This window comes from Capricornis sumatraensis, chromosome 9 (assembly GCF_032405125.1).
Source record: "Capricornis sumatraensis isolate serow.1 chromosome 9, serow.2, whole genome shotgun sequence".
NCBI classification, from domain to species: domain Eukaryota; kingdom Metazoa; phylum Chordata; class Mammalia; order Artiodactyla; family Bovidae; genus Capricornis; species Capricornis sumatraensis.
The window spans coordinates 8,314,473-8,341,942 of record NC_091077.1 but is presented as its reverse complement, the minus strand read 5'-3'; the positions used below and the strand labels follow the sequence as shown (position 1 = coordinate 8,341,942).

Sequence of the window (27,470 nt, the reverse complement as noted above, 5' to 3'; positions counted from 1 at the left end):
TCCCGGAACTACAGCTCCCGTCACGCCTCGCGATTATGACCCGAGAGTCCATTGGGCTCTGACGCGCGGTGCACACCAGGCCCGCCCCCAAAACTACCACTCCCATGAAGCCTTGCGATTGTGACCTGACGCTCTATTGGTTCTCAGGGCGCAGGGTGACCCGGGAGATGTAGTCTCTTTTGCCCTGGCGCTATTGCCGAGGGCAACGGTCCCCTCTGGCAGAAGTGTTCCACCGTGAGCGGCGGCAGCCTCCGCGGAAGGACTTCGCGGGAGGAGGTTGGCGGGGTTGGCTGGGCGGTGGCCAGGCTTGATGCTTGGGCTCGGGAGAGGAATTGAGGGAAACGGGGCGCGCTCCGGAGCTGAGTAGGTCGGGCAGCGGGAGGGCGGTTCAGGGGCCTCAAGCCTCCGTTTCCCTGTCTGAGGCGCACTGGAGAAGATGGTCCGATGTGGGTCGCTCCAGGCCTTGGGGAACAACCCGCTGGTCTGAAGGGCGCCCCTATTTTCAAAATTTGGTTTATCTTTTAACAGCTTTATTGATAACTTATCTACATACGGTACAATTCACCCCCTTTAAGCTTACAATTCACGTTATTTTACTAAAAATTTACCAAATGGTGCAAACATCACCACCATCCAGCTTTCGAACTTGTAGGTCACCCGAAGTGTATCTCTCCATCCCCGCTAACACCCGCAGTCGCAGGCAACCACCGATGGGCTTTGTGAGTTTGTGGATTTGCCTTTTCTGGACAGTCCTTGTAACTGGAATAATAGGCTGTGTGGTTTTTTGCATCATCTGGTATTTTCACTTAGGGTGGTGTGTTTGACACGTGTGCATGTTGTGTGTATCATTATTTGTTCTTTTTTATTACTGAATAGTTCTCATGCATTCACTAGTTAATGGCTATTTATTTGGGTTGTTGCCACTTTTTGTGTATTATGAATAAGAACTGTTACGAACATTTGCATCCATTTCGGTTATCTTCGGCTGCACGGGATTGAAATTGCTGGGTCCTATGGTAACTATGTTTAAATTTTTGAGGACCTACCAGACTGTTTTCCAGGTTGGCAAATGCATCCTTTTACAGTCTCCTCCAAGGGCTGTGAGGGTTCTATCTAATATCTTCACATTTCACCAACCACCTGTTCCTTTCTGTACTTTTGATTACAGTCACTCTGGTGGGTGTGAAGTGGGATCTCATAGTGGCTTTGATTTGAATTCCCCTCATGGATGATGTTGAGCACCTTCAGTTCAGTTCAGTTCAGTTCAGTTGCTCAGTCGTGTCCGACTCTTTGCGACCCCATGAATTGTAGCACGCTAGGCCTCCCCGTCCATCACCAACTCCCGGAGTTCACTCAGACTCACGTCCATCGAGTCAGTGATGCTTTTCAGCCACCTCATCCTCTGTCGTCCCCTTCTCCTCCTGCCCCCAATCCCTCCCAGCATCAAAGTCTTTTCCAATGAGTCAACTCTTCGCATGAGGTGGCCAAAGTACTGGAGTTTCAGCTTTAGCATCATTCCTTCCAAAGAAATCCCAGGGCTGATCTCCTTCAGAATGGACTGGTTGGATCTCCTTGCAGTCCAAGGGACCCTCAAGAGTCTTCTCCAACACCGCAGTTCAAAAACATCAGTTCTTCAGTTCTCATCCTTCTTCACAGTCCAACTCTCACATCCATACATGACCAATGGAAAAACCATAGCCTTGACTAGACGGACCTTAGTTGGCAAAGTATTGTCTCTGCTTTTGAATATACTATCTAGGTTGGTCATAACTTTTCTTCCAAGGAGTAAGCGTCTTTTAATTTCATGGCTGCAGTCACCATCTGCAGTAATTTTGAGCCCCCAGAAATAAAGTCTAACACTGTTTCCACTGTTTCCCCATCTATTTCCCATGAAGTGATGGGACTGGATGCCATGATCTTCGTTTTCTGAATGTTGAGCTTTAAGCCAACTTTTTCACTCTCCTCGTTCACTTTCATCAAGAGGCTCTTTAGTTCCTCTTCACTCTCTGCCATAAGGGTGGTGTCATCTGCATTTCTGAGGTTATTGATATTTCTCCCGGCAATCTTGATTCCAGCTTGTGTTTCTTCCAGTCCAGCGTTTCTCATGATATACTCTGCATAGAAGTTAAATAAGCAGGGTGACAATATACAGCCTTGACGTACTCCTTTTCCTATTTGGAACCAGTCTGTTGTTCCATGTCCAGTTCTAACTGTTGCTTCCTGGCCTGCATACAGATTTCTCAAGAGGCAGGTCAGGTGGTCTGGTATTCCCATCTCTTTCAGAATTTTCCGGAGTTTCTTGTGATCCACACAAAGGCTTTGGCATAGTCAATAAAGCAGAAATAGATGTTTTTCTGGAACTCTCTTGCTTTTTCCATGATCCAGTGGATGTTGGCAATTTGATCTCTGGTTTCTCTACCTTTTCTAAAACCAGCTTGAATATCAGGGAGTTTATGGTTCATGTATTGCTGAGGCCTGGCTTGGAGAATTTTGAGCATTACTTTACTACCATGTGAGATGAGTGCAATTGTGCAGTAGTTTGAGCATCTTATTACATGCTTATTGGCCATTTGTATATTTTTTTGTGTGAAGTATCAGTTCATGTATTTTGCCTATTAGTTTATTTTTAATTGTGAGTTTACAATGTATTTTTACAAAATATACATGTTTCTGAAGCTAACACAATATTGTAAATCAACTATAGTTCAATATAAAATTTAAAAATACATATCTATTTTAGTTGTGGTAAGGTGTACATAACATGAAATTTATCCTTTTAAACATTATTATTTTTTTTTTTAATCTTTTTTTTTTTTTGGCTGATCTGTGGGGCTTGCAGGATATCACTTCCCAGATCAGGGACTGAATCCCTCCCCCTGGAATCCTAACTACAAGGCCACCAGAGGAATTCACCCCTCCTTTTTTTTTTTTTTAATAAAAAAATTTTTTTTAATTACTTTTTAAATTTATTTTAAATCTTTCAGAAGAACTAGGTGCCAGAAAACCTGGCCTGGTGGTCAGACTTGCCCTCTGACCAGCATGAAATGGCCTGGAGCCATAACTACAGAAATATTCACAGAGATAGCTGTTGATGTTGTTCCAGTGCTTTCTACTTCCTCTTCACCATGTCCTTGCAGCTAAAAGTTAACCCATTATGCAGGTAGTCCAAATACTGTCATTGTTATCGTTTTGTTTAGTTGCTGACTTGTGTCTGACACTTTTGTGACCCCATGGACTGTATCCTGTCAGGCCCCTCTGTCTGTAGGATTTCCCAGGCAAGAACACTGGAGGGGTTGCCATTTCCTTCTCCAGGGACCTTCCCCACCCAGGGGCTGAACCCACATCTCCTACAGTGGTAGGCAGATTCTTTACCGCTGAGCCACCTGGGAAGCCCCCCAATGCTATCATGACAGCTATCTAAGTTTTATTGTGTGCTTATTCCATGCCCCATACTGAACATACTGATCACAATAAACTGTGGAAAATTCTGAAAGAGATGGGAATACCAGACCACTGAACTGCCTCCTGAGAAACCTATATGCAGGTCAGGAAGCAACAGTTAGAACTGGACATGGAACAACAGACTGGTTCCAAATAGGAAAAGGAGTACGTCAAGGCTGTATATTGTCACCCTGCTTATTTAACTTCTATGCAGAGTATATCGTGAGAAACGCTGGACTGGAAGAAGCACAAGCTGGAATCAAGATTGCCAGGAGAAATATCAATAACCTCAGATATGCAGATGACACCACCCTTATGGCAGAGAGTGAAGAGGAACTAAAGAGCCTCTTGATGAAAGTGAAAGAGGAGAGTGAAAAAGTTGGCTTAAAGCTCAACTTTCAGAAAACTAAGATCATGGCATCCGGTCCCATCACTTCATGGGAAATAGATGAGGAAACAGTGGAAAAAGTGTCAGACTTTATTTTTGGGGGCTCAAAATCACTGTAGATGGTGATTGAAGCCATGAAATTAAAAGACGCTTACTCCTTGGAAGAAAAGTTATGACCAACCTGGATAGCATATTCAAAAGCAGAGACATTCCTTTGCCAACAAAGGTTTGTCTAGTCAAGGCTATGGTTTTTCCATTGGTCATGTATGGATGTGAGAGGTGGACTGTGAAGAAAGCTGAGCGCCGAAGAATTGATGCTTTTGAACTGTGGTGTTGGAGAAGACTCTTGAGAGTCCCTTGGACTGCAAGGAGATCCAACCAGTCCATTCTGAAGGAGATCAGCCCTGGGATTTCTTTGGAAGGAATGATGCTAAAGCTGAAACTCCAGTACTTTGGCCACCACATGCAAAGAGTTGACTCATTGGAAATGGCTGATGGTGGGAGGGATTGGAGGCAGGAAGAAAAGGGGACAACAGAGGATGAGATGGCTGGGTGGCATCACTGACTCGATGGATGTGAGTCTGAGTGAACTCCGGGAGTTGGTGATGGACAGGGAGGCCTGGCGTGCTGTGATTCATGGGGTCGAAAAGAGTTGGACACGATTGAGCGACTGAACTGAACTGAACTGAAACTGAGGGACAGAATGGTTAAGTAATCTGACCAGGGTCACTCCCACTAGGAATTCCGCGTGGTTTTCCATTCACTGACCCGTGTGGTCAGGCCTATGCTGGGTACTCTTAGTATATGAGTTGTTAAGATGGGGATAAGAGAGCAAGCACACTAGTCAGAGAAACAGACAATAAAACACTAAAAATAATTCATTCTTGTCCAGAATCTTAGGGATAGGGTTAAATGCGTTGCCTAGCACAAAATATTTGAACTCAGCTTTAAAAGGTGTATAAGATGTAGAGTTGCCAAGTTTAACAAGTCAGAATACTGGACACCCAGTTGAATTTCAATTTCAGATAAATAATATTTAATATAAAGGTATTTGGAGTACAATGCTTTTTAGTATAAAATGTTCAGAACATTAGCTTTTACCATAAAAATTTTTGTGTCATACTTAATTTTTAAAAATTATTTGCTGTTTATCTGAAATTCAAATAACTGACTGTTCTCTATTTATTCTGGTAATCCTAATAAATAGTTTTCCAAGTGGATAGAGAGGAGGGAAAAGCTTTTCTGGGTTTCACAGTACTTTTTTGTTTTTTAATAAATGTAACATATATAGTCTTGGTGGAACATTCAAACAGTATTTTTTGTTTTTTGGGGGCTGCACTGTTCAGGATGTGGGATTTTAGTTCTCTGATCAGACATTGAACCTGTGCCCTCTGAAGCACAAAGTCTTAACCCCTGGACGACCAGGCAAGTCCCACCATTCAAACAGTATGGAGCTGAGGCATGGTTCTCGTCTTTTCTGTCTCACAGACCATTATGCTGGAGATGCTATGCACACAGATTCTCCCCCTTCCTTTAATGGCTGCCTAATATTCCATTGTGTACCTGTGGTTGTCTGGACCTCACTGGGCCTCTGTTTCTGATTAGTACAAATAACGCTACCAAGACATTCCCTGGACATCTCTATGTGACTTTGAGAATGTAACTGTAGGTAAATTCCCAGACGTGGAACTGTGGGCTCATGGTTCTGTGCATTTCACGTTTTCATTGCCATTGCCAAGTTCCTCACTAGAGGGCCTGCAGCAGACACCCACCCATGCCATATTTTTCCCAAGTCTTTACAATCTTTTGAAACCTTGGTAAATCTTGCAGTGGATTGTTCATGTTCTTCCAGGGGTACACGAGAACTCTGAGCATACGATGAAAACTCAGGCCCTTCTCCCCAGAAAAATGTGCACCAGCTCACACGCACAGCACGTGGCTGACATTTCGTGCAGGATGGGAGGAGAGGGTGGTCTGTGTCTGTCCAAAGGCCCCAGTCCTGCTCCCAGGGCAGTGGTTCTTACACTAAGTAAAATAAGATTTCTTGGGAGCTCATTAAACATATAGATTGAGTTTCAAAACCAGCTTTAAAAAAAAAAATAGTACAGTTCAGTTCAGTCACTCAGTCATGTCCGACTCTTTGCGACCCCATGAATTGCAGCACGCCAGGCCTCCCTGTCGATCACCCCCCGGAGTACAGTCAGTTTTTAAAACTATTTTTCTTTATTTAGCCTCACTGTGTGGCATGCAGGATCTTAGTTCCTTGACCAGGGGTTGAACCTGGGCCTCCTGCATTGGGAATGTGGAGTCTTAACCCCTGGACTACCAGGGCAGGCTCTCAACAGCTCTTTTTTTGGGGGGAGGGGTTATCAAATAATCCTTTATTTTTCTTTTCCCTTTGCCGTTCTTAACTAGCTGGGCACTCCACTGCACCACTGTTAATAACATCTATGATGTCATAAAGGTGGTGGCCATCAACATTGCAGCCCACACACTGGGCAGTCCCCAGGATCTCCTTAATGGTTCCAGAAAGTTCTCTAGCTAGAGACTGATGCCGCATCCAGTCTCATCAAAAGTGATGTTTCCACTGTGCTTAATGTTTTTCTGCTTCTTTCTGTCTCTTGGTGGTTCCTTGAGGGCTTTGATGATCAGGGCAGAAGCAGAAGGTACCACCTCAATCTGGGCTTGTCTGTTCTAAATGGTCAGTGTCACTGTAATCCTCAGACCCTTCCAGTCACTAAGTTGCCTTGGTGATTCATCACTGACCTGTTTTGGAGACAGACCCAAGGGGCCGATCTTGGAGGCCAGGGCAGACATGGCAGCAACCTCCCCACCGGTCCACCTCAGGTGCACGACTTTGATCTCGTTGGGGTTGAACTTAGGCGGCATGGTGGAGGTGGCTGGTGTCAGATGAACTCGGATTTGGGACGAGCAAAGAAAGTTGCACCTTGGCCTCCTCCGAGCCAAAAGCTGAAAGCTCAACAGCTCTTTTTTTTTTTTTTTGAGAGAACTGAGGACATTTGGATAAAAGAGGAGACCGGACTTGGGGTGCGACTGGGGAGTAGGACTGACTTAGAGTTGAAGTGGGGCAGCTGGAGAGACAGTGAAGAACTCTGGGGGTGAGCGAGATCTTTGGAATCAGCCTAAGCTCTGAATTTGGCTCTGCTACTCACTGGTCATACAGTCAAAGCTATAGTTTTTCCAGTAGTCACGTACAGATGTGAGAGTTGGACCATAAAGAAGGCTGAGCGCCAGAGAGGTGATGCTTTTGAACTGTGGTGCTAGAGAAGACTCTTGAGAGTCCCTTGGACTGCAAGGAGATCAAATCAGTCAGTCCTAAAGGAAATCAACCCTGAATATTCATTGGAAGAACTGATGGTGAAACTGTAATACTTTGGCCACCTGATGTGAAGAGCTGACTCATTGGAAAAGACTCTGATGCTGGGAAAGATTGAGGGCAGGAGGAGAAGGGGATGACAGAGGATAAGATGGTTGGATGGCAACATCGACTCAATGGACATGAGTTTGCGCAAACTCTGGGAAAGAGTGAAGAACAGGGAAGCCTGGCGTGCTGCAGTCCATGGGGTCTCAAAGAATCAGACACGACTTAGCAACTGAACAACAATAACAACTCACTGATCAGGATCTAACCTGCTGGGGCCTTCATTTCCTTCCTCTCCTTCTATGAGAGAGGGATGACAATAACCAACTCACAGGGTCAAGTGAGGGTTAAATGAGATACTGCAGCTCTGAATGAAGTACTGGGCATCCTGCTGGGGCCTGAGAATCGCTGACTTTTGTCTTTAATAGGTAACATATGTCACTTAATACCTCGCCCTAAAGGGTAATTCAGTAGTAACATACCAGGTCTTATTTCTATATTTTTAACCTATTTTTTGGCTGCCCTGGGTCTTCGTTGGTGCTCCGGGGCTCTCTCTAGCTGCGGCAGGCCGGGGCTACTCTTTGCCGCGGTGCACGGGCTTCTCCTCCGGGTGGCTCCTCCTCTTGCTGTGGAGCACACACTCTAGGGCACGCAGGCTTCAGAAGTTGTGGTGCTCAGGGCTTAGTTACTCTGTGGCTTCTGGAACCTTCTGGACTAGGGATCGAACCTGTGTCCCCTGCACTGGCAGGCGGATTCTTACCCACTCTACCACCAGGGAAGTCCCAGGTGTCTTATTTTCATGGTGGTCATCAGGCTTGGAGGTGCAGCTCTGGCCAGATGGCAAAAGGGGATGTGGTCTCTCCCAAGTGGTGGGAGCTGTTGAGAGATTTGAACTGGCAGTATGAACATCAGGTGTTCTGATTCTTAAGCTTTCTGTCTTTACTCCCTAGAATGGCTTCGATAAGAAAACCCAGCCGTCCTGTGTGTGACATCTTTGGCGACCTCAGTGATATTTCCTTAGAAGATTCAAAGATGGGGGCCATGTGGAACTCTGATATCAGTAGAAGTCTTACCAAAATAGCACCTGGTCCCAGCAGATTTTTAAAAAGAAACCAGACTCTGGGTGGAAAACACTTCCTGCCAAAAGAGAATGCTGTCCTGGGGAGCAAGCCCTGGCACTCTTCAAGTAGACCATCAACCACTGCCTCCAAGGTCAGGGCCAACGCGGCGCTCACGAAGCTGGCACAGATAGAGACCAAGATCAGGAACCGGAAGGTGCGGGTGGATCTGTCGGATGCGGAATCTGAGGACTGGCTCCCTAGCAGAGCAGAGGAAACTCCCCCCGGGAGGACGGCTGACCTTGCTTCACAGAACACAGGACAACTGTCCCAGGAACAGGCCCTTGAAATTCCTGTCCCTGAGACAGACATGCTGAGTGGGAAGGTCAGTAGGTTTCTAAAGAAGAGAGAAGCACGAGTGGAAAAGATACCCATGGAAGCGCAGGTTGGGAAGGAGAGGGATGCTCAAAGACCCAAAGAGAAACAACCTCCTAGAACACTGGATTCTCCAGACAGTGATGAAGAGGAAATGAAAGAGTTGCTGGGGAGCTTGATAGAATCTTCCAGGGAAAAAGAAACACCCACCAATCAGGGTTTCACCAAAGCCAGTGAGAAAGAACAAACAAGACTAGTCTCGGTAAGGTTTGCATGTATTTATCCATTTTTACTTTTTATTTGTTTATCTGGCTGCCTCGGGTCTCCATTGTGGCACGTGGGATCTTCCCTTGTGGCGCAGGGACTCTAGTCCCAGCACATGGCTCTGGAGCTCTTGGGCTCAGTAGTTGGTGACACAAGTTGCTCTGTGGCATGCGGGATCTTAATTCCCCAACCAGGGATCGAACCTGCGTCCATCCCCTGCGTTGCAAGGTGGATTCTTCACCACTGGACCACCAGGGACATCCCTGCATTTTGCACTAATTTATTTTGTACTTGTTTGTATTACTACTTTGCATTTGAACCTTTATGTCATAGCACTGGGGTCTTTTGATGAGCACCATCACCCATAAGCTACTTGAGAGAGTGTTGGATGAGGAAGGGTTGGGTTTCAGCTGATCACAAGGACCCACTCCTGGCCTGCTCTGTAAGGGACTGGATTTCGGACACGTCAGGTGGTTTTGCACCATGTGGCGCTGGTGACTGTATACCCCGCAGGACGGCACTTTGTATGACTGATGCAGCCCCAGCTGTGATCACTGCCATTGGTGACGCATGCCCGTTTGCTGGTTGTACCATATGGGAATCACTAACTTGGGAAGGCTCCATCTCCATTTTTTTTAAATTGAGGTGAAGTTCCTATAACCTAAAATTAACCTATTAAAAATGAACAGTTCAGTGCCATTTAATACATTTACAGTGTTGTTTAACTGCCATCTGTTTCATTCCAAAACATTCCCATCCTCCCAAAAGTAAGCCATCACTGATTACTTCCTTCTTGGTTCAGTGGTAGAGAACCTGCCTGCAATGCAGGAGTCACAGGAGATGCAGGTTTGATCCCTGGGTTGGGAAGCTCCCCTGGAGGAGGGCATGGCAACCCACTCCAGTGTCCTTGCCTGGAGAATGTTGTGGACAGAGGAGCCTGGTGGGCTGCAGTCCATAGACGCACAAAGAGTTGACATGACCGAAGCGATTGAGCACGGGCGCGTGCACCAAGCAATCACTCCCTGTTTCCCTGTCCTCCAGACCCTAATAATCACTAATCTGCTTTCTGTCTCCACGGGTTTGCCTGTTCTGGACATTTTTCCAGTGGAATCATACAACCTGTGACCTTTTGTGTCCAGTCTCTCCCTTAGCATGATGCTTTCGGGGTTCACTCACATTGTGGCATGCATCAATGCTCCATTCCTTTTTCTGGCTGAGTAATATTCCATTGCATGGATGGACCACATTGTGTTTATCCACTCATCCACTGACGGACATCTGGGATGTTTCCACCTTTTGGCAATTATGAATAGTGTTACAAGTATCTGAGTCCCTGTTTTCAATTCTTGGGGTTTTTCCTAGGAGCAGAACTGTTGTGTCCTATTACTGTGTGTAACTAACTGAGGAACAGGCAAACTGTTTCCCACAATGGCTACACTGTTTTACATTCCCGTCAGCAGTGTATGAGGGTCCCAATGTCTCCACATCTTCACCAGCCCTTGTTATTAAGGGAAATTACAGTAGAGGTGCTTTGGCTAATTTTGCTTAGTCACTCTTGTGACCAAGTTTGTCTGACTCTTTGTGACCCTTCTGGACTGTAGCCCACTAGGCCACTCTGTCCATGGGATTTCCCAGGTAAGAATACTGGAGTGGGTCACCATTTCTTTCTCTAGCCAAGCAGGCATTGTGAGTTCAATCCCTGCGTCAGGAAGATCCCCTGGAGAAGGAAGTCACAACCCACTCCAGCATTCTTGCCTGGGAAATCCCATGGACTGAGGGGGCCAGCAGGCTACAGTTGTTGGGCTTGCAGAGTCAGACACGATTTGAAAGCCAAGCAATATTTCTGAGTATTTCTGATCCCAGGATTATCTTGCCTAAATGCTGTCCCTTAACTTTGATAGATGAGGGGAGAAGAAAGGGGCTGAGAGTGGTAACGGTCATCATGAGGCCTCACAGTGTCCACCAACCCCAATGTCGCTTGATCAGGACTTAGCATGTGTTTGGTTAATTTCCCTTCGTTTGTTTCCGCCCACTTAGGGTCAAATCCCAACTCCACCAAGAGCCCTTTCACAGCCCAGTAAGGATCTGCCCAGCTCAAAGCCATTCCCCACTTCGTGGCTGTCAACTTCACGGTCAGCAGATGGGGCCTCCCGCGGTGCCGGCTTGAGAACTCGCTCCCCACAGACGCACACGTCTGCCTCCCGCACGGTGTCGCTTTCCATCCCTGGTGCCTTGGTGAAATCAGCGCCCTCGACCGCGGGGGCTGATGAGCGCTCATCCTCCCTGAGAAGGAGCGAGCCTGGGCCTCAGGAGGAGCCGGCCTCAGAAGCCACCGATGACAGTCTGAACGGTAGCCCTCGTCCCTGTGCAGAGCTGTCACCCTGGGCAGGGAGGGCGAGACCGCCTTTAGGGTTCCCAGCGTGGTGTCACAGGGTATTATCACGAGGGGTGCAAGGCACCCTCGGCTTTTCCACACCCTCTTTCCTAGTTGAGGGGCCAAGTCAGATTTCTTTTTCCCCTTGGGGCCTGTGGGCTCTTAGTTCCCTGACCCCTTGCTTCCCTGTGTCTGAAACGCAGTCCTAACCACTGGACCACCAGGGAAGTCCCCGTCCTATCTTTAAAGTCTTCATCTAGTGACCCTGCCCAGTGACAGAGCGAAGGCAAATCCTTCTCGAGCCTCATATGAGAGAAAGTTTTCCTTGTAAAAGAGAGGTGTCCTCCTTTCCTTTTTAATTGCAGAAAACGAAACCAACCTCTAAGCAGTCACAGACATTTTTATTTTTTCACCGTCATTCAACATGATTTTTTATATACTTATTTATTTTTTATTTTTGGCTGTGCTGGGTCTTTGTAGCAGTGGCCAGCGTCTTAGTTCCTCGACCAGGGATCGAACCTGCATCCCCTGCACTGGAAGCCAGGGTGGTTCGTTTTTTTTTTCCTTCTCTTTATTGAACTCCCCAGATCTTTTCTTTTTAAAAAAGAGAACATTTTTATTTTGTATTGGGGTATAGCCGGGAAGGCGGATTCTTAACCAGTGGACCACCAGGGAAGTCCCCAGCATGAGTTTTAATACCGTATGTATTTAAGAAAAGAGCAAAAGAGAAAACATGGATTTCTCCCCTCTGCAGTTTCCTTACCATCAGTTCAGTTCAGTCGCTCAGTCGTGTCCGACTCTTTGCGACCCCATGAATCGCAGCACGCCAGGCCTCCCTGTCCATCACCAGCTCCCGGAGTTCACTCAGACTCATGTCCATTGAGTCCGTGATGCCATCCAGCCATCACATCCTCTGTCGTCCCCTTCTCCTCCTGCCCCCAATCCAAAACCCAGTTAAATAACTGGGTTGAGTACCTGCTATTTGCCGGCAGGTGTCAGGCGTGATGGTGTCACGAGTACGATGACAAACACACAAACCTGCCCCGCCCCTGCCCCCAGTTCCCAGGTGCTAGGATGATCTTTAGCCAGTGAATCAGTGGTAGGGGAGGCAAAATAGTTTTTCCCTTGTGTCCTTTTAACTTCTCGGCTGGGGCTCTGTAACCAAAGACAGGTTAACAGGAGAAAAGCATTCTGAGATTCAATAAAGATTTCATATAAGTTTGAAGTGACCCAGGAGCCTTCATAAGGAAATGAAAATGTAAAGGAACGGTGACGCCTCCTGCTAGGTGTGATGAGCAGTGGAGAGTCCTGGGAGAATGTGATAGAAAAAGGATAGGAGTAAAAGAGGGCAGATGGAGCGAAACCTGCTGGTGGAGGGTGGCTCAGTTCCCCCCATCTTGGACATAAGGATGCTCCTTTCCCCCAGGTAAAGGGAAGGTGAGTCTTACCTGAGGGTCTTACAGCCTGCTTCGGAGGTCAGGGAGTTCTTGCAGCCCCTTCTGTCTCTCAGATTCCTGCAGCTCAAAATATTCAAGATGCGGACTTCCCTCGTGGTCCAGTGGTTAAGGCTCTGCACTTTCACTGCAGGGTCACAGGTTCAGTCCCTGGTCAGGGAACTAAGATCCCACAGGCTGCGTGGTGTGCCCCTACCCCCCTAAAAAAAATCAAAGATGCTAAGGCACCATGATATAGGGGCAGGGAGGAGAAGCACAGCCGACCAAAGTCCCCTCCCTGTGGACCTGTGCAGGGGGGTGGGCTTGAGGATGCGAGAAAGCCCCCTTGGAGCCCCCTCGGGGGCCACCACCTGCCGCATGCCACGTGGCACCTCACTGCTGTTGGCTCGGATCTTCAGGCCCGAGGAACTGCTGACGGGTGTCCTGGCCAGCCTGGTGGGCGTGGATGAGAAGGTGGGCGTACCTGCCCGGGAAGCCTGTGAGGATCAGGGTTGGCCAACATGACAACCGACAGGAGCGCCAGACCTGGTTTCTGGCCCTTCCTGACTGCCCCTCCAGGCTGCACCTCAGCCCCTGCTGCTGGCCGGGAAGGGGCCCCCTCTGTGTCCAGACCCCACCTTCCCCTCCAGATGCAGCTTCAAGAGAGGAAGGTAGCAAGGAGTGGTGAGGACAAGTCTGAGTTTGGGGGGTCCAGCCCATCTTGGGTGGGGGCTTCCCTGGTAGCTCGGACAGTAAAGAACCTGCCTGTGATGCAGGAGACCCAGGTTTGATCCCTGGGTTGGGAAGATCCCCTGGAAAAGGGAATGGCAACCCGCTGTAGTATTCTTGCCAGAATTCCGTGGACAGAGGAGCCGGGCAGGCTACAGCCCACGAGGTCGCCAAGAGTCGGATAAGACTGAGCGACTAACGTACACACTGCCTGGGGTGGACACGCTTGCCCTGCCGCCTTCTGGCCACAGGGCCTCAGGCTCTATCTCGGTTTCCTCATCCGTAGCGCGGGCCAGAGCTATGACAGTGAGCCAGCGCACGTGGAGGGCCTGCTGCACGGTGAGCCTGTGGGATGTGGGGTTGGCCGACATGACAATAACATCACTAGTCCACGGTCTCCTGCGGTGCCTTGGCCCGAGCCAGCCGTGATGGCTTAGTTCAGAGGCTTGTCCGTGAACGTATCCCAGGACCTGTGTGCCACAGGCATGCTGGCAACTGGCAGTGTCAGAGGAGTTCAGAGGCGGCGTGAGCCCTTAGCGCTGAAGTGCTGAGCTAGGCTTCCATTTCGGTCTTCCATTGCTGGGCAGCCTGGCGTTTGGGATTGCGCTCAGCTAGCCTTTCCAGGAGGAGTGAGCCGCTCGGTCTTCCATCTCTCGTTCACCCCCAGCTCTGTGCCTCCTGCGTGGTGGGCGCTGCTGCAGCTGCCCCCGCTGACTGCCCCCTGTCTGTTCCTGGAATTGCGGGCCACATACTACCTCCTCCGGGAGACTCATCCCTCCACCCCAGCCAGGCTGCTCGCGCCCTCCGTGGAAGCCCCTAAGACACCTTGGAGGGCCCCGCCAAGTGTCCACCCAACTCAGCCGGCGTTGGATCATGCGCCTGCGGGGGTTTTGAGGCCCCACAGGGTGGACACCCCTGTCCCCCTTGCATCACACACACACAGCCTCTGTGCTTCAGTCGTGAAGTGAGCCATGTGGTGGAGTTGCTCCTGACCCTGGCTGCCTGTCAGCCCTCCTCCTCCCGGGGAAGAGCAGGCCCACATGTTGGCGGGGCAAAACCTGCTAGGGCACTGGGACTGCATGGAGCCTTCCTCTTCTAGTAACCTGCACCCGTGGCATTCAGGCGTTGGCAGCTGGCAGCTGGCACCACAGAGTGGAAGCTCGCCTGAGCTTGAAACGGAAGTGTTAGTCACTCACTCGTGTCCAATTCTTTGCGACCCCATGGACTGTAGCCCACCGGGCTCCTCTGTCCATAAAATTCTCTAGGCAAGAATACCAGAGTGGGTTGCCATGCCCTCCTCCAGGGGATCTTCCCGACCCAGGGACTGAAGCTGGCCCTCCTGCATTGCAGTCAGATTCCTTACCATCTGAGCCCCCAGGAAAGACCCCCTGTGCCCTTAACTCGCTTTAAATGAGAACCTAGGATGAGGCGCCTCCCAGTGGAGGGCCCGCCTCTCCTACCTCAAGCATACTTAACGCTGCGCTTCCCTCTTTGCATTGTGAGCCGCTCTGTGGAGGCCAGTGGCTGGGAAGCTTCTGGCCTGTTTTTGTTTTTTTCCTTGCTTCTCTATTTTTCAGATCTTCCTGAAGAAGGAAATGGCAACCCATTCCAGTATTCTTGCCTGGAGAATCCCATGGATAGAGGAGCCTGATGGGCTATAGTCCTTGGGGGTCAAAAGAGTCAGACACAACCGAGCAACTACACCACCACCACCACTACTTTTTGGATCTTAGTTCCCTGACCAGGGATTGAACCTGGGTCCTTGGCGGTAAAAGCATGGAGTCCTAACAACTAGACCATCAGGGAATCCTCCCGTTGTCTATTTTAAAATATGTATTTATTTGATTGCCACAGATTTTAGTTGCCACATGCGGGATCTTCGTTGCAGGGCAGGGGCTCAGTAGTTGGCAATGCCTGGGGTCGCCCCACGCCATGTGAATCTCAGTTCCCTGACCAGGGATCGAACCTGCATCCCCTGCATTGCAAGGTGGATTCTTAACCACTGGACCACCAGGGAAGCCCTTCCCATTGCCTGTTTTTAGAAGTAAAGTTTTACTGGGACACAGCCATACTCATTTGCTTACACACGGTCCTTGGTGGCTTTCCCGTCATCACAAGGGCAGAGTTGAACAATGGTGAGAGAGACAGGCTAGCCCGAAAAAGCCTGGACTATTAATACTTACCATCTCGCCCTTTAAGGAAAAAGTACTCAGATGCCTGAGTTAGCTTTCTGAGAACACTTCTGCATCTTCCTATCCCTAGCTCTTAGCCCAGTTTCTTCAACAGGATGGTCAATACCTGTGGAATAAATGAGTAAATATTGCCATGTTACATTTTTAATTACAGATTTTAGAATAAACATTTTATCCCTGGATGATCTGGCTCCAGCTGTCAGTGAGAAATCAGACTTGGAATGGGAAGTAAGTACAGTGAACCGATTTTTTGTTTCTTTTTAAAAAAAGATTTATTTAACTAATCTGACTGCGGCATGTGGGATATTCTATTTTCGTTGTGGGAATCTTTAGTTGCAGCATGTGGGACCTTAGTTGCCCGACCAGGGATTGAACCCGGGCCCCCTGAACTGGGAGCTTGGAGCCTTAGTCATCGGACCATGAGGGGAGTCCCTGAGCTGATTTTTCACTTGAGATCTTTACGTAGAATGCTTTGCAGCCATGATGCTTCATTTAGGTCAGCGATTCTCACCTGGGAACACTTGGCGATGTCTGGCGACATTGTGGTCGTACCTGTGGTGCAGGGTGCTACTGGCATCAAATAGGCAGTGGCCAGAGATGGCGCTCAGTGTCCCGGAGTGCACAGGCTGGCCCCCGCTGCAGGGAATATTTGTGTCTTAAATGTCAACATGTCAATGGGCAGAGACCCTGATTTAAGATGATAAGAGAGGAGTTATTTAACGTATCAGACGATTAGAGCAGGTCCCACTTCAGCCTCCCCACAGCAGTTCCTGCACTGACCTGTATTTATTCCACTGCCCCGAGGTGGTTCTTGCTGTGTTAGTAACCACCTCACCGTCAGCGCCGTGCAGCGTTCAGGACTGCCGTGCAGGATCATCAGGGTTCCCCCACCAGGGTTCCCCGACCAGGGTTTGGAACAGTGCCCCTTCCAGTAGAAGCGCAGATTCTTAACCGCCGGAAGTCCCAGCACAGGTTTTAATAAACATGATAATGACAACATATTTCACCCACCTGCTGCTAACACATGCTCACCCCATCAGTGTTAAGCACAGCAGCTTCGTGCTGAAGGGTTTCAAGAGTTCTGCTCGCAATACTTGACTGGCCCAGGTCTAGAAAGGACCGTGTAGACCCTCACCTGCTGGGTCCCTGGGGCGCCCTCACTTCTAATGCAGTGGTATTTTGATTGTGTTGCTCATTCGAAAGTACTTTCCAGTTACCTCTGCCATCCTTCATTTTAGAAAGAAGGTCAGGGGGGCAAGGCATCCAGTAGAAGGCCCTGGGCAGGGGATCCCCCCTCTGAGAGCGAGATCTCCGAGCACCTGAGTGAGCCATCGGCCTCGTCCCCTGGGCCCCAGGGCATTTGTTGCCTGGGGCCGACGTCTCTGGAACCTACTGCCAGCGCGGTGAGCTTGACTTACTCAGAAGATTTTGAAAAATCCCCAAGTCCCACAGCATCTGAGTCAACGGCCCGTTCAGAGGAGTCTCCCGACAGGACGCTGGCCAGTCGGTCTGAATTTTCTGCAAGTCTGAAGTCAGACCTCCCTCCCTCAAGTCCCAAGTCACGGAAGAAGCGGGCCAGGGGTGGACACCCAAGAGTCGTGGTGAAGGAGACGGCTGTGCAGACGCCCGATCCCACCTTCACCTACCAGTGGGCTAAGGGTAAGGATGTGGCCTGAGGGTCAGGACGTGGCCTGAGGGTCAGAGGAGGGAGAGGCAGGCCTGCGGTGGTGATCGGCAGGAGCCCCTGGACCAGGAGGTCTGGGCTGTCATCAGCCAGCTGATGGGACCTCAGCCCCCTGCTTCCTCTTCCACAGAAAAGGGGAGCTCCCTAGGTATTCCCCACTGACTCCCAAGCTTCGAAACACTGAAAGGTTTCAAACCAAAACCTAAAGCAGTGGTTGTCAGCGGGGCTGATCCTGGCCCCAGGGGACATAGGCCAGGGTGGGTGACTGTCTGTCTCTGGGTGGAGGCCAGGCTGCTGCTCAGCACCTGCAGTGGCCAGGAAGGCCCCGCCAGAGAGCAACCCCGCCCGAAACATCAGATGTGACAGGGACCACCTTCCAGGACAGCACATCCTCAGATGCTTTGGGGTCCTTGAGCATGGGGGCTCTAAGAGCTGCTGTGTTGCCAGTCCAGCTGTTGGTCAGAACTTGCCGTGTGTGTTTGGCGGATTCCCTTCTGTCATGCAGCAGGCACGGCTCATCATTTCTCTTGTTCTCAGCATTGGTTTTGGCCCATGTGGACAGAAAGGTCGCTTTCTTTTAGTGATTCCCGTTCTTTGTTTCGGGGCTTCCGCAGTGGCTCAGCGGTAAAGAATCCGCCTGCAATGCAGGAGACACAGGAGATGCAGGTTTGATTCCTGGGTCGGGAAGATCCCCTGGAGGAGGGCATGGCAACCCCTTCCAGTATACTCGTGGAGAATCCCAGTGACAGAGGAGCCTGGCGGGCTACAGTCCATGGGGTTGCAAAGAGTCGGACGTGACTGAAGCAACTTTGCGTGTACACACGCACTGTTCCTTTTTCTCGTCAAGACCAGGGGTCCCCAACCTCCAGGCCACAGACCACGACAGGTCTGTGGTCTGTTCGGAACCTGGTTGTACAGCAGGAGGTGAGCAGGTGAGCGAAGCCTCTTCTGTGTTTACAGCTGCTCCCCATCACTTGCTTTACCGCCTGAGCTCTGCCTCCTGTCTGATCAGCGGCAGCATAACAAATGTAATGCGCTGGAGTCATCCCTAAACTGCCCCGCCGCGTCACCACCCCCACCCCAGTTGGTGGAAAAATTGTCTTCTGCAAAACCAGCCCCTGATGCCAGAAAGGTTGGGGACCACTGGTCTAGACAACACCCACGATGCAGACAGAGCTTGTTCCTAGGCTGTGTGCTGGGGTGCAATTCCTGCTTTTTGAAACTTGCTTATCTTGGCCGTGCTGGGTCTTTGTTGCAGTGTATGGGCTCTTCACTGAGGCAGGTGGCTTTTTCTCTAGTTGTAGCACTCAGGCTTAGTTGCCGCACGGCACATGGGAACTTAGTTCCTGGACCAAGGATTGAACCTGCCTTGGAAGGTGGATTCTTAACCACTGGACCATCAGGGAAATCCCTGCGGTTCTTGCTTGATCTGCTCATTTGGATCTGGGGGCTTCATGATGCTTCTGTCCAGACCTCACACCTGCCCACAGGGTGTGACTGTTCTGTTTCTCAGGGAGGCAGGTCAGTCAGATGGGCCCAGCTGAATCACTGGAAGGTGTTCAAGTGGATTTTAAACCCTGTCTCTGTGACTCAGAAACCTCTGAGTCCCCTGCCCATATCTTCCTGCTGCCTTTCTGAGAACAGAGCCTTTGGGCAGCAAATGGGCACATGTCTGTTTCCTTCTTTGCAATTTAGAGATGCTTTCGTAAAACATCAGTGGTGCTGATTTCCTAGATTAGGCCTGACATTGAAAGGTGGGAGGAAAAAGGCAGCCTAAATAAATCAACCTGCTAGAGTCCAGGGAACATCTGAAGCTCACAAGTGGCTGTCAGAGAGAGGCCCATCCAGGGAAGGGCAGCCGCCCTGAGCTGAGTGACTGCTTCAGCCAGCTCACCTGACCTGTGTATTGAACAAGGAGAACTTACCAGAAAGATGGAGGCAGGTTTGGGGAAACTTTAAGAAGCGGAAAGATTAAAACAAGCAAGGAGAGTGGCCATCACATTCAGAAAGAGGAAAAGACAGACTCACATAGCCTATTTCAGCATCTTACCTGTTGATGAGAAAGTCATTGCTCTGGACTCTCTGCCCACTCACCTCTCCCCCTGCGTGTCTGGAGCAGCGGCCGGCGTGGCAGCCATCGGACCAGCCCTGGGAGGTGCCTACGTGGACCCGGCACCCATCGCCAGCCATGTCATCAGCGCAGATGCCATAGAAGGTAACAGCCCAGCCCACCTTGTGGGTTCCTTTAGGTGAAGCGGACACATTTTACCTGCAGTTTCACGTCCACCCTTGGAGGTGTAGGGCCACTCCTAGGTGCTGGGTTTGGAGAATCTGTTGGTGGGACGGTCACAGCCACAGGTAACTGCCACAATTTCTGGGCTCCCAGACGACAGACTGAGTGTCCCAGAACCTTGTCTGTCTTACAATAGGACACCCGTGTTGGAGGAAACAGGCAGGTTAGGAGGGACACACTGCAAGCCTCCCACCCCGACAGGACCACCTTTGTGTGCTCCCTCTGAGACCGTCTCCAGATTCCATAGCTGGTTTCCTCCACTCAGCCAGGACCAAGTGGCCCAGGCCCGTGGACACGGCCCTTGCCTTCTTGCTGAGTGTGGAGGGATCACGGGGCCTTGGGGAGGCCCCGCCAAGCCTGGGGTGCGAGGAAGGTGCCAGTGAAGAGGTGACGGTCACTATAGGAAACCCAGTCTGTGCCAGGTCCCCATGGGGCCACTGATGGCTCACACGACAGAAGCCAGGGGCTGTCTGGAACCTGTTCTTTTTCTTACCATTTCAATTTTCTTACCAGTTTTAGAAGATGAACATGTTAAAATATATTGGTTATAAGTGAAATGTTTACATCTTAAAAAAGACCCTCATCCTTTTTTTAAACGTAATATCGACCTCGGAGACTTTTCCATGAGTATAGTCTTAGTAATGGTCTTTATTTTAGTCATGATCATCTTTAACTGTTGCAGTTATTTTTAATTGGACTTTTATTTTGTTAAAATTATATATAAATATTAAAAAGAAATTTTGGCCATGCCGTGTGGCATGTGGGATCTTAGTTTCCTCACCAGGGATCAAACTCGTGCCCTCTACAGTGGAAACTCAGAGCCCTAACCACTGGACCATTAGGGAAGTCCCTACATATTTTATCTTAGTTGCATTTTAAATTATTTTAATTACGTGTTTAAACATGCATGCGTGCCTGCTTGGTTGCTTCACTCGTGTCTGCCTTTGCAACCCTATGGACTGCAGCCCGCCAGGCTCCTCTGTCCATGGGATTCTCCCGGCGAGAATACTGGAGTGGGTGGCTGTGCCCTCCTCCATGGGATCTTCCCGACCCAGGGATAGAGCCCGTCTCCCGCATTGCAGGTGGATTCTTTAGTGCTGAGCCACCAGGAAGCCCCACATGCTTAAACATACGAAGTGTAAAATTTCCCCTCTCCTTATGTTGAAGTGTACAACTCAGGAGAGTTAGACCCACACCATGAGGCTGCACTCTCTGGAGAGCCGTGTTGCTGGCCTTCCTCCCTTGTGTTGGACACCGAGGTTGAGGCTTCCAGTGGTGCCTGGGGGCCTAGTGTGTGAGACCCACACACAAGTCAGAGAGCGCAGTTCGTCTACCACTGAGCGGAAAGGCACATGACGAGGCGAGGCAGCTGCTGCTTCTGGAGGGGGTGGTACCTGCGGAGAGCATCCTGCCACAGCCGAGGGGTTGGGGTGCAGGGCTGGCCGCGGGGTGCAGCGAGGGCTGGGGGCCGGGGCCCCGGGCGCTGACAACTGACCCGGAGCCGGGGTGGCAGCCCTGACTGCATACAGCCCGGCCGTGTTCGCGCTCCACGATGTGCTGAAGCAGCAGCTGAGCCTGGCGCAGCAGTTCATCGAGGCCAGCCGGCACCTGCACGCGTCCCTCCTGCACTCCCTGGATGGAGACTCATTCCACTACCACACTCTGGAGGAAACCAAAGAGGTGACCACGGCGCTGCCTCCACTTCATGGCGGGGAGACGGCAGAGGGCTTCCGGGGCTCAAACCAAAGAGGTGGCCACAGCGCTGCCCCCACTTCCGTGGTGGGGAGAGGGCAGGGGGCTTCCGGGGCTCAAACCAAAACGGTCACCACGGCGCTGCCCCCACTTCATGGCGGGGAGACGGCAGGGGGCTTCCGGGGCTCAAACCAAAGAGGTGGCCACAGCGCTGCCCCCACTTCCGTGGTGGGGAGAGGGCAGGGGGCTTCCGGGGCTCCCACTTCCATGGAGGGGAGGGGGCAGGGGGCTTCCGGGGCTCCCACTTCCATGGGGGAGAGGGCAAGGGGCTTCTGGGGCTCAAACTGGGGCACTGGGGCCCAAGCCCCCTTCAGTCCTGGCCGAAGGAGCCCCTTTCTCTCCTTGGCTGTGACCAGGGCTGGGGCAGGGATGCCGTGTGACGTCAGACCAAAGGTGCCCTTCTCCTGGGTAAGGGCCCTGCCCTTCCACAGACCCTTCCTGGGGGCCACCAGTCCTGAGGGCGGGTGCTCTGGGGATATCACACTCATCTTGCTTTTTCCCCTCCAAAATTCATTTCTTGTCCGATGACAGACATTATTTTATAAAAATTCTGTTGGAGATCTGTTACTTATAAAGTTCTCCATAATTTCAGGGATAATTATTACCAACTTGATATATATCCTTTAGATTTCTCCTATGTAAAATATAAACTGTTAAGCATGTGTACAATATTATGTCACATATTCTATACGTGTAAAATATATAGAATAGGTGTAGTATTATATATGATGTGATAGGTGTTTCTTTATAGAAATGGCATCGTACTGTATGAATTGTTCTGCGTGGTGATTTTTAGCATTTCAGCTACATGTATTTTAGTACATACTTCTTAAGGACTTAAAAATTAATAATCACAATACTACTGTAATACCAAAACCAAGCTGACTTTTCTCAGTTATCATTATTAGGTGTCCAGTGTTCAGATTTTCACTCATAGAAGGTGTACGTTTCATTCCTATTTGTTTCACGTGTATCCAGAGTCCTACAACCGTTTGCTTAGTATTTTTTTAAGACTCCTAACCTATATAGCAGAGGTTTGCAGCCCTGAGCAGTAAGACCTCCGAAGGCCTGACCACTGGGTTTGCCTTGGCGGTAGAGTGGGCCTGAGAGTGGGTGTTCCTCTCACGGGCCCACTGGGGACCCACTCTGAGAACCGCTGCTTACAGGCCACCCCCCCTTCCCCACCTCTTGTTTCCTTAGTTTATTGGTTGGAAGGAAACCGGCTGTCCCACACTTCCCCACATTCTGGACTTGGCTGATGGCACCCCTGAGGGGTCCTTGAACTTTTTCCGCTGTTGGACGTGTGTTAGCTGAATGCAAGCTGAAGTGATCTGATTGCTTATGCCTATAGCCCCTGAGTGGCTGGTGGCCTGCTCTGCTCCAGGCCCACAACCTGAGGGTGGCACCCGAGCCCTTCTCCCCAGCCTGTATCCTCCGAGGGCAGCCGGGTAGCCCTGTCCCCTTTACCACAGCCCTCTTCCTCTTAGTCCCTGGAGACAGACATGTGCCATCCCCAGGACCCAGAACCTTAGTGGACGGAGGCAGCAGTGCTGATGGCTTCCTTGTGTGTCCTCTGCCCCACAGTACATCAGACAACACAGGCCCGCCCTGCTGACCATGGAGGAGGCCCTGGAGGAGGTGAAGAAGGAGCTATGAGTGCCAGGAGCGATGGGCTCGAATCCCTGAGGAGCTGGTCCCGTACGCTGGCCGTGACACTCACCCGAGATCCCAGGGGGCATTCGGTGGTTGGGGTGCTCCAGTCATCTCCAGCTGAGTAGCCCGTCTTGTCGGCATGCCTGTCGTTGGAGAGGACACCACAGGCCAGTGACGTGGAGCCAGGTGGAGCCTGTCAGCACGTGCACAGGACGGGGATGCCAGCGTGCCAGGTGATGCCACGTGGAGTGGCTCCACTGGGGCAGGTGCTGGCTTCTCAGGCTCAGTACACGGTGGGGGTGAGGAGCCCCCTCGACTAACGAGGGAGCAGGGCCACGCGTCCACGCCGGGGACCCCCATGAGACACCCAGGCAGAGCTCCAACCCAACTCCACGATTCAGACACAATCTGCACTCAGGACGCACCTCCGCCCACCTCAGCATGAGCACGCTTCTGATTTAAACGCAAAGAAAAAGGTCTTTAAAAAAAGGTCTTTATTTGAAGGCAAAACAGTAAAATCCACAAGAAATTGTTAACAACACGTTTACATTTTATCCTGAATCAGACACGTTTGAACAATTCACAGCTACAGGAAATCTAGAACAAAAATCAAACAGTTTATCCTATCAGGTTGAAAAGTTGGAGAGGATTTTGCATCTTATTGAAAAGAATTTTCCAAAAATGTTTCTGTACAAATAAACGGCACTGCACCAAGCTGCCCGGGGATGCCGAGGAGGGTGGATCCCAGGCGGCTCCTGGCAGAGGCAGCTCCTTCTGGCCTCCTGCCCTTTGGGGGCGGGCGGGGACCCGCAAAAGAAGTGACAGAGCAGGAGGCAGGGCCAGGGGTCGCGCCCCGCACTCTGGATGAGAATGGGCTGTCTCACACGAGTGCTGGTGTGGGGTTCCTCTCAGTGAAAAAAGCAAGTAGAGACGCTAAGGGTACAAGTTCTCCAGGGTGTCATCGTTCCGTGACCTGAAGATGCCTCAGGTGAGTTTCCTCAGAACTTTTTGTTTCTGCAGGTAACAACAAATGGCTAATGTTCAAAAAAGAAAAAAGAAAAAAAATCCTCAACTTAAACAGCTAAAGTAACTGAATTAAGGGCTGGTATGTCTCAGAGGAAATAGGTTTCAAATTATCTCACTGGGGATCAGCCTAGATCAGTATTCTTTTTTCTAAAACTAAACCGCTTGGAATAAAAATGAAAACCCCGTTTAACTCTGCAAATCAAAAAGGTTCTGCTTTTTTCCATCTTTAACGAGTGAGCAGTAGCAGCGCCTGGCCTGATGTGCGTGCACAGGTCCCCTGCACACACGCCCCCTGGTTTCAGAGGCTCAGGCTGAGGGGAGAGTGAGACGGCCGTGTCTTCAGACGGTGGGAGTTTTTATCCAGGGGTCTTGTGTCTCTTGCTTCACTGTCCGGGGAAATAAGCTTGTGGCCGCGTGGGCTGCGTACCCCCTCGTGATGCCTGCTGCTACGTTAGAGCTGGTTTGCGGGTGGGGTCTGGGCCTTCGGCACCATCCAGCGTGGCACTGGGCACAAGACCCGCGCCCATCTTCCTCCTCCTGTGGCTCCCATGGGCAGCGCCGGGGCAGGAGCCGGGCTACCCCCGCCATCCTCCACCAGCAGTGGGCCCGGCAGCGGGGCTCTGCCGGCCTACTTGCACTCCTCCCGGGCCTTCATGCGGGCGATGAAGGAGTAGCTCTTGTTCCGGCGGTAGTTCTCGTAGGGGTCGTCCAGGGCCACGCCCACGCCCTTGTACTGGTCCCACTTGTCCCGCACGTCCCCCCCCTTGATGGGGTCCTGGATCCCTTGCTCTTTCACGCCAAGGCCGCCGGATCCACTCCAGCCTGAAAGAGAGAGGGATGAGTGGTTACAACCCAGGGGAAGCCCGAAGCGTGGCGCCTTTACCCTGACGTGAAGTTCAGTGCAAATGCCTACAGGGAGTTCCATGACATGCAGGTCACGAACTTGGAACTAACGCGGTGAGAAAGAGCACCGGCAGAAGCCCTGCAGGTTTCTGTTTCCAAGTGGGAACGTTCTGACTCCCTAAGCCCCCTCAAACCCCGAGAGCCCAGAGCGGGCTGTTTTGTCTTCCCCAGAAACTTACCCATTTTCACCAGCATCTGATGTCCTTTGTTCTCTTCCCCAAGCCTTGAGTCGGGTATAGGAGGTGCTGAATTAGAACCCAGACCAGCCGAGGAACTAAAATTAAGACAGGTAACGTCTTTTACAAAAGAGTGGATACATTTATTGGAATGAAAACTTAGAATATTACAGCGTGTGGCTTCTATGAAGGGTCACCAGCGTGAGACGGACACACACACACACACGTTTCAGGTCTCTAGCCGCCTTCTTTATCCTCTTCGCCGGCCAGTAAGGGGTCCCCTAAGATGACGGTCCCTGCCCCACACTTGGTGGCAATGGCCGGACACACCGAACCCGTCAAATGGTTAGAAAACAGAGCCCAGCCCTGGCCTTGGGCTTCACAATGTGACGGCAGAGGTAAGAGCGAGGAGCGAGACGCAATGCTACTGTCACTGCGCTAGCGAGCGCCTGGGGGCCCCCAGGTGCCGCCTCGGCGCGGGCCACCTAGAGCGGGTCTTCTAATGACATGTTCCAACATTCCCAGCAAAGCATCAGAGGGTTCCAGCGCTACCAGAGGTCATTGGACAGTTAAGACAGAAATCTTACGGCGGGGTGGGGCTCCTGGACCGCGACCGGTGCCTCCTTCCTGGGGAGTAGGACTTGGACCTCGAGCGGGAGCGGGAGCGGGAGCGGCTTCGGGAGGAGCGGGAGCGGCTGCGGCTCCTGCGGGCCGGGGAGAGGGAAGGGTCAGCACGGCCACCGAGGAGCCCCGGGCCTGGCACCCCGTGCAGCGGAGCCCTGCTCACCTGGATCTAGAGCGGGAGTAGGAGCGTGAGCAGGAGCGGGACCGTGACCTCGAGTAGGAGCCAGACGACTTGGAGGACCGCGAGTTGGAGCGCGAGGAGGAGCGCCCTCGGCTTTTGGATCTGCTCCGAGACCTTGAGGGTCCACTGCGGGGAAAGGCCTGGTGAGCCGGAGACAACTCCCAACCCGGCCCTAGAAGACCCAGAGGTGCCTGGTGCTGGGGCAGACATACCCTTTCCTGCAGGCTGTGCGCGGCAGCCCCAGGCAAAGACCAGAACTGACCCTATCCCTGCCCCTTGCCTTGGGCATGACACCACAGACAGCCTGTGGGCCATGGTGGAGCTGCCTGCAGGAGCTCCACAAGACTGTGGAGACTGGCTCTCCACGGGGGATGCGGCGGGTACGCGGCTCTCACCTGTTCCTCTTCTCCTGGCCTTTCCTCCGCCGGGCCCGCATCTTTGCTCGGAAGAACTCGTAGAGACCGTTCTGCTCCCAGCCTTCGCTGTAAAGACACAGGTGTCCTGGGGCTGAACCCGACTCTTCCTCCTCAGGGACTTTCTCCTGCCTGACAGGCCATCCCTCTCTCGCTTGGGATCCTGAGCAAGGACGCAACACAAAAGCCCTCGGGGGCTCGCCTTGACAGGCTGCCCCTAGGAGGAGGAGCCAGGCTGAGGGGCGGGCCAGCCCCGGGATGCGCCCCCAGCCCTGCGTGGCTTCTTCGCCTTTCCAGGCTGGGGTTTCTCTGAACAGCTGAGCAGGGTCTGCGGGTTACCATAATGGGGGCTGAGGCACTCTGATGTAGGCAGATAGGCCTGTGCCCTGCCACATGGCAGGGTAACCGCTGAAGTGAGATCACCGGGGAGAGGGTCCTGAGGGACGCCTATGACAAAGCCTGCAGGGCGGCAGCTGGCCGTCTCTGAAACACACCCACCCCGAGATAAGCGCTTGTCTAGAGCACCGCACGTGTGACACGCGAGCTGGGGGAGAAGTGGGCCCTCCTAGTCAAGCTCCTCACACCACCCCAGGGCAGAAGGTGTGCCTGCTGTGAGTTTCTGGTGAAGAAAGACCCGGGAGAACAGGCTGGGAGGGGACAGCAGCCTCCCCTCCTGTTGCCAGCCCTTTGGCGGGTCTCCGGGAGCGCCATACCTGTTCCTGGGCCTGTCATGGGAGGGAGGGCTGTAAAAGGCCTCCACGGCCGCCAGCAGCCTCTCACTGGGTGGCATGGGGGGTGGGAGGCGGATGTCTTTAGGATCCAAAGGCTTGTACTCGTGATCTTCCAGCTGCAGCAGAAAACATGCTGTCACCGCTCCCTGCCTCAGCACCCCAGGCCCATCCCATCTGGGGAACCGCGGGGCAGCAGACAGCTGTCCTGGGCATCAGAGTGCCTCAGGCAGCCCTTCTTGGGAAACCCCATCTTCTCGTAGGGCTTCAGCCACACCAATGACTCAGTTCTTGAATGGGGTGCTTGAGGGCTCCATGAAGAAGCTGAGAAAAGCTACAGAATTCTCTCTCTACCAAAAATGCAGAGACCCTGTTTATCCAGACACTCCGTGGACCCCAGA

General features: G+C 51.5%; 2 protein-coding genes and 1 pseudogene across 2 annotated transcripts in view; 1 reads left to right on the top strand and 2 right to left on the bottom strand.

The window, feature by feature from the left end:
• The first annotated feature begins 214 nt into the window (after positions 1-214).
• On the top strand, positions 215-24,213 carry C9H19orf44 (chromosome 9 C19orf44 homolog). Its single transcript, XM_068979437.1, has 7 exons — positions 215-276; positions 8,162-8,900; positions 10,946-11,258; positions 15,791-15,864; positions 16,875-17,295; positions 21,127-21,293; positions 22,950-24,213. The coding sequence occupies exons 2-7, from the start codon at positions 8,163-8,165 to the stop codon at positions 23,019-23,021; spliced, it is 1,785 nt and encodes a 594-aa protein (XP_068835538.1). The 5' UTR covers positions 215-276; position 8,162; the 3' UTR covers positions 23,022-24,213.
• On the bottom strand, positions 6,237-6,718 carry LOC138086481 (large ribosomal subunit protein uL11-like; annotated as a pseudogene).
• Positions 23,526-27,470, bottom strand: part of CHERP (calcium homeostasis endoplasmic reticulum protein) — a 19,128-nt gene continuing 15,183 nt past the window's right edge. The window contains exons 12-17 of the mRNA XM_068979436.1: positions 27,055-27,188; positions 26,324-26,410; positions 25,911-26,054; positions 25,711-25,827; positions 25,127-25,221; positions 23,526-24,866 (exon numbers count right to left, since the gene is read on the bottom strand). Of these exons, the coding sequence (XP_068835537.1) occupies positions 24,673-24,866; positions 25,127-25,221; positions 25,711-25,827; positions 25,911-26,054; positions 26,324-26,410; positions 27,055-27,188 (771 nt within the window). The 3' untranslated portion in view covers positions 23,526-24,672. The remainder of the gene's footprint in view (positions 24,867-25,126; positions 25,222-25,710; positions 25,828-25,910; positions 26,055-26,323; positions 26,411-27,054; positions 27,189-27,470) is intronic.

Excerpts from the sequence above, each read along its gene's own strand:
- C9H19orf44 (XM_068979437.1), top strand. The coding sequence starts at position 8,163 with ATGGCTTCGATAAGAAAACCCAGCCGTCCTGTGTGTGACATCTTTGGC. Across the intron at positions 15,865-16,874 it reads AATCAGACTTGGAATGGGAA|AAAGAAGGTCAGGGGGGCAA; the intron begins GTAAGTACAGTG and ends CCTTCATTTTAG. Across the intron at positions 21,294-22,949 it reads CTCTGGAGGAAACCAAAGAG|TACATCAGACAACACAGGCC; the intron begins GTGACCACGGCG and ends TCTGCCCCACAG.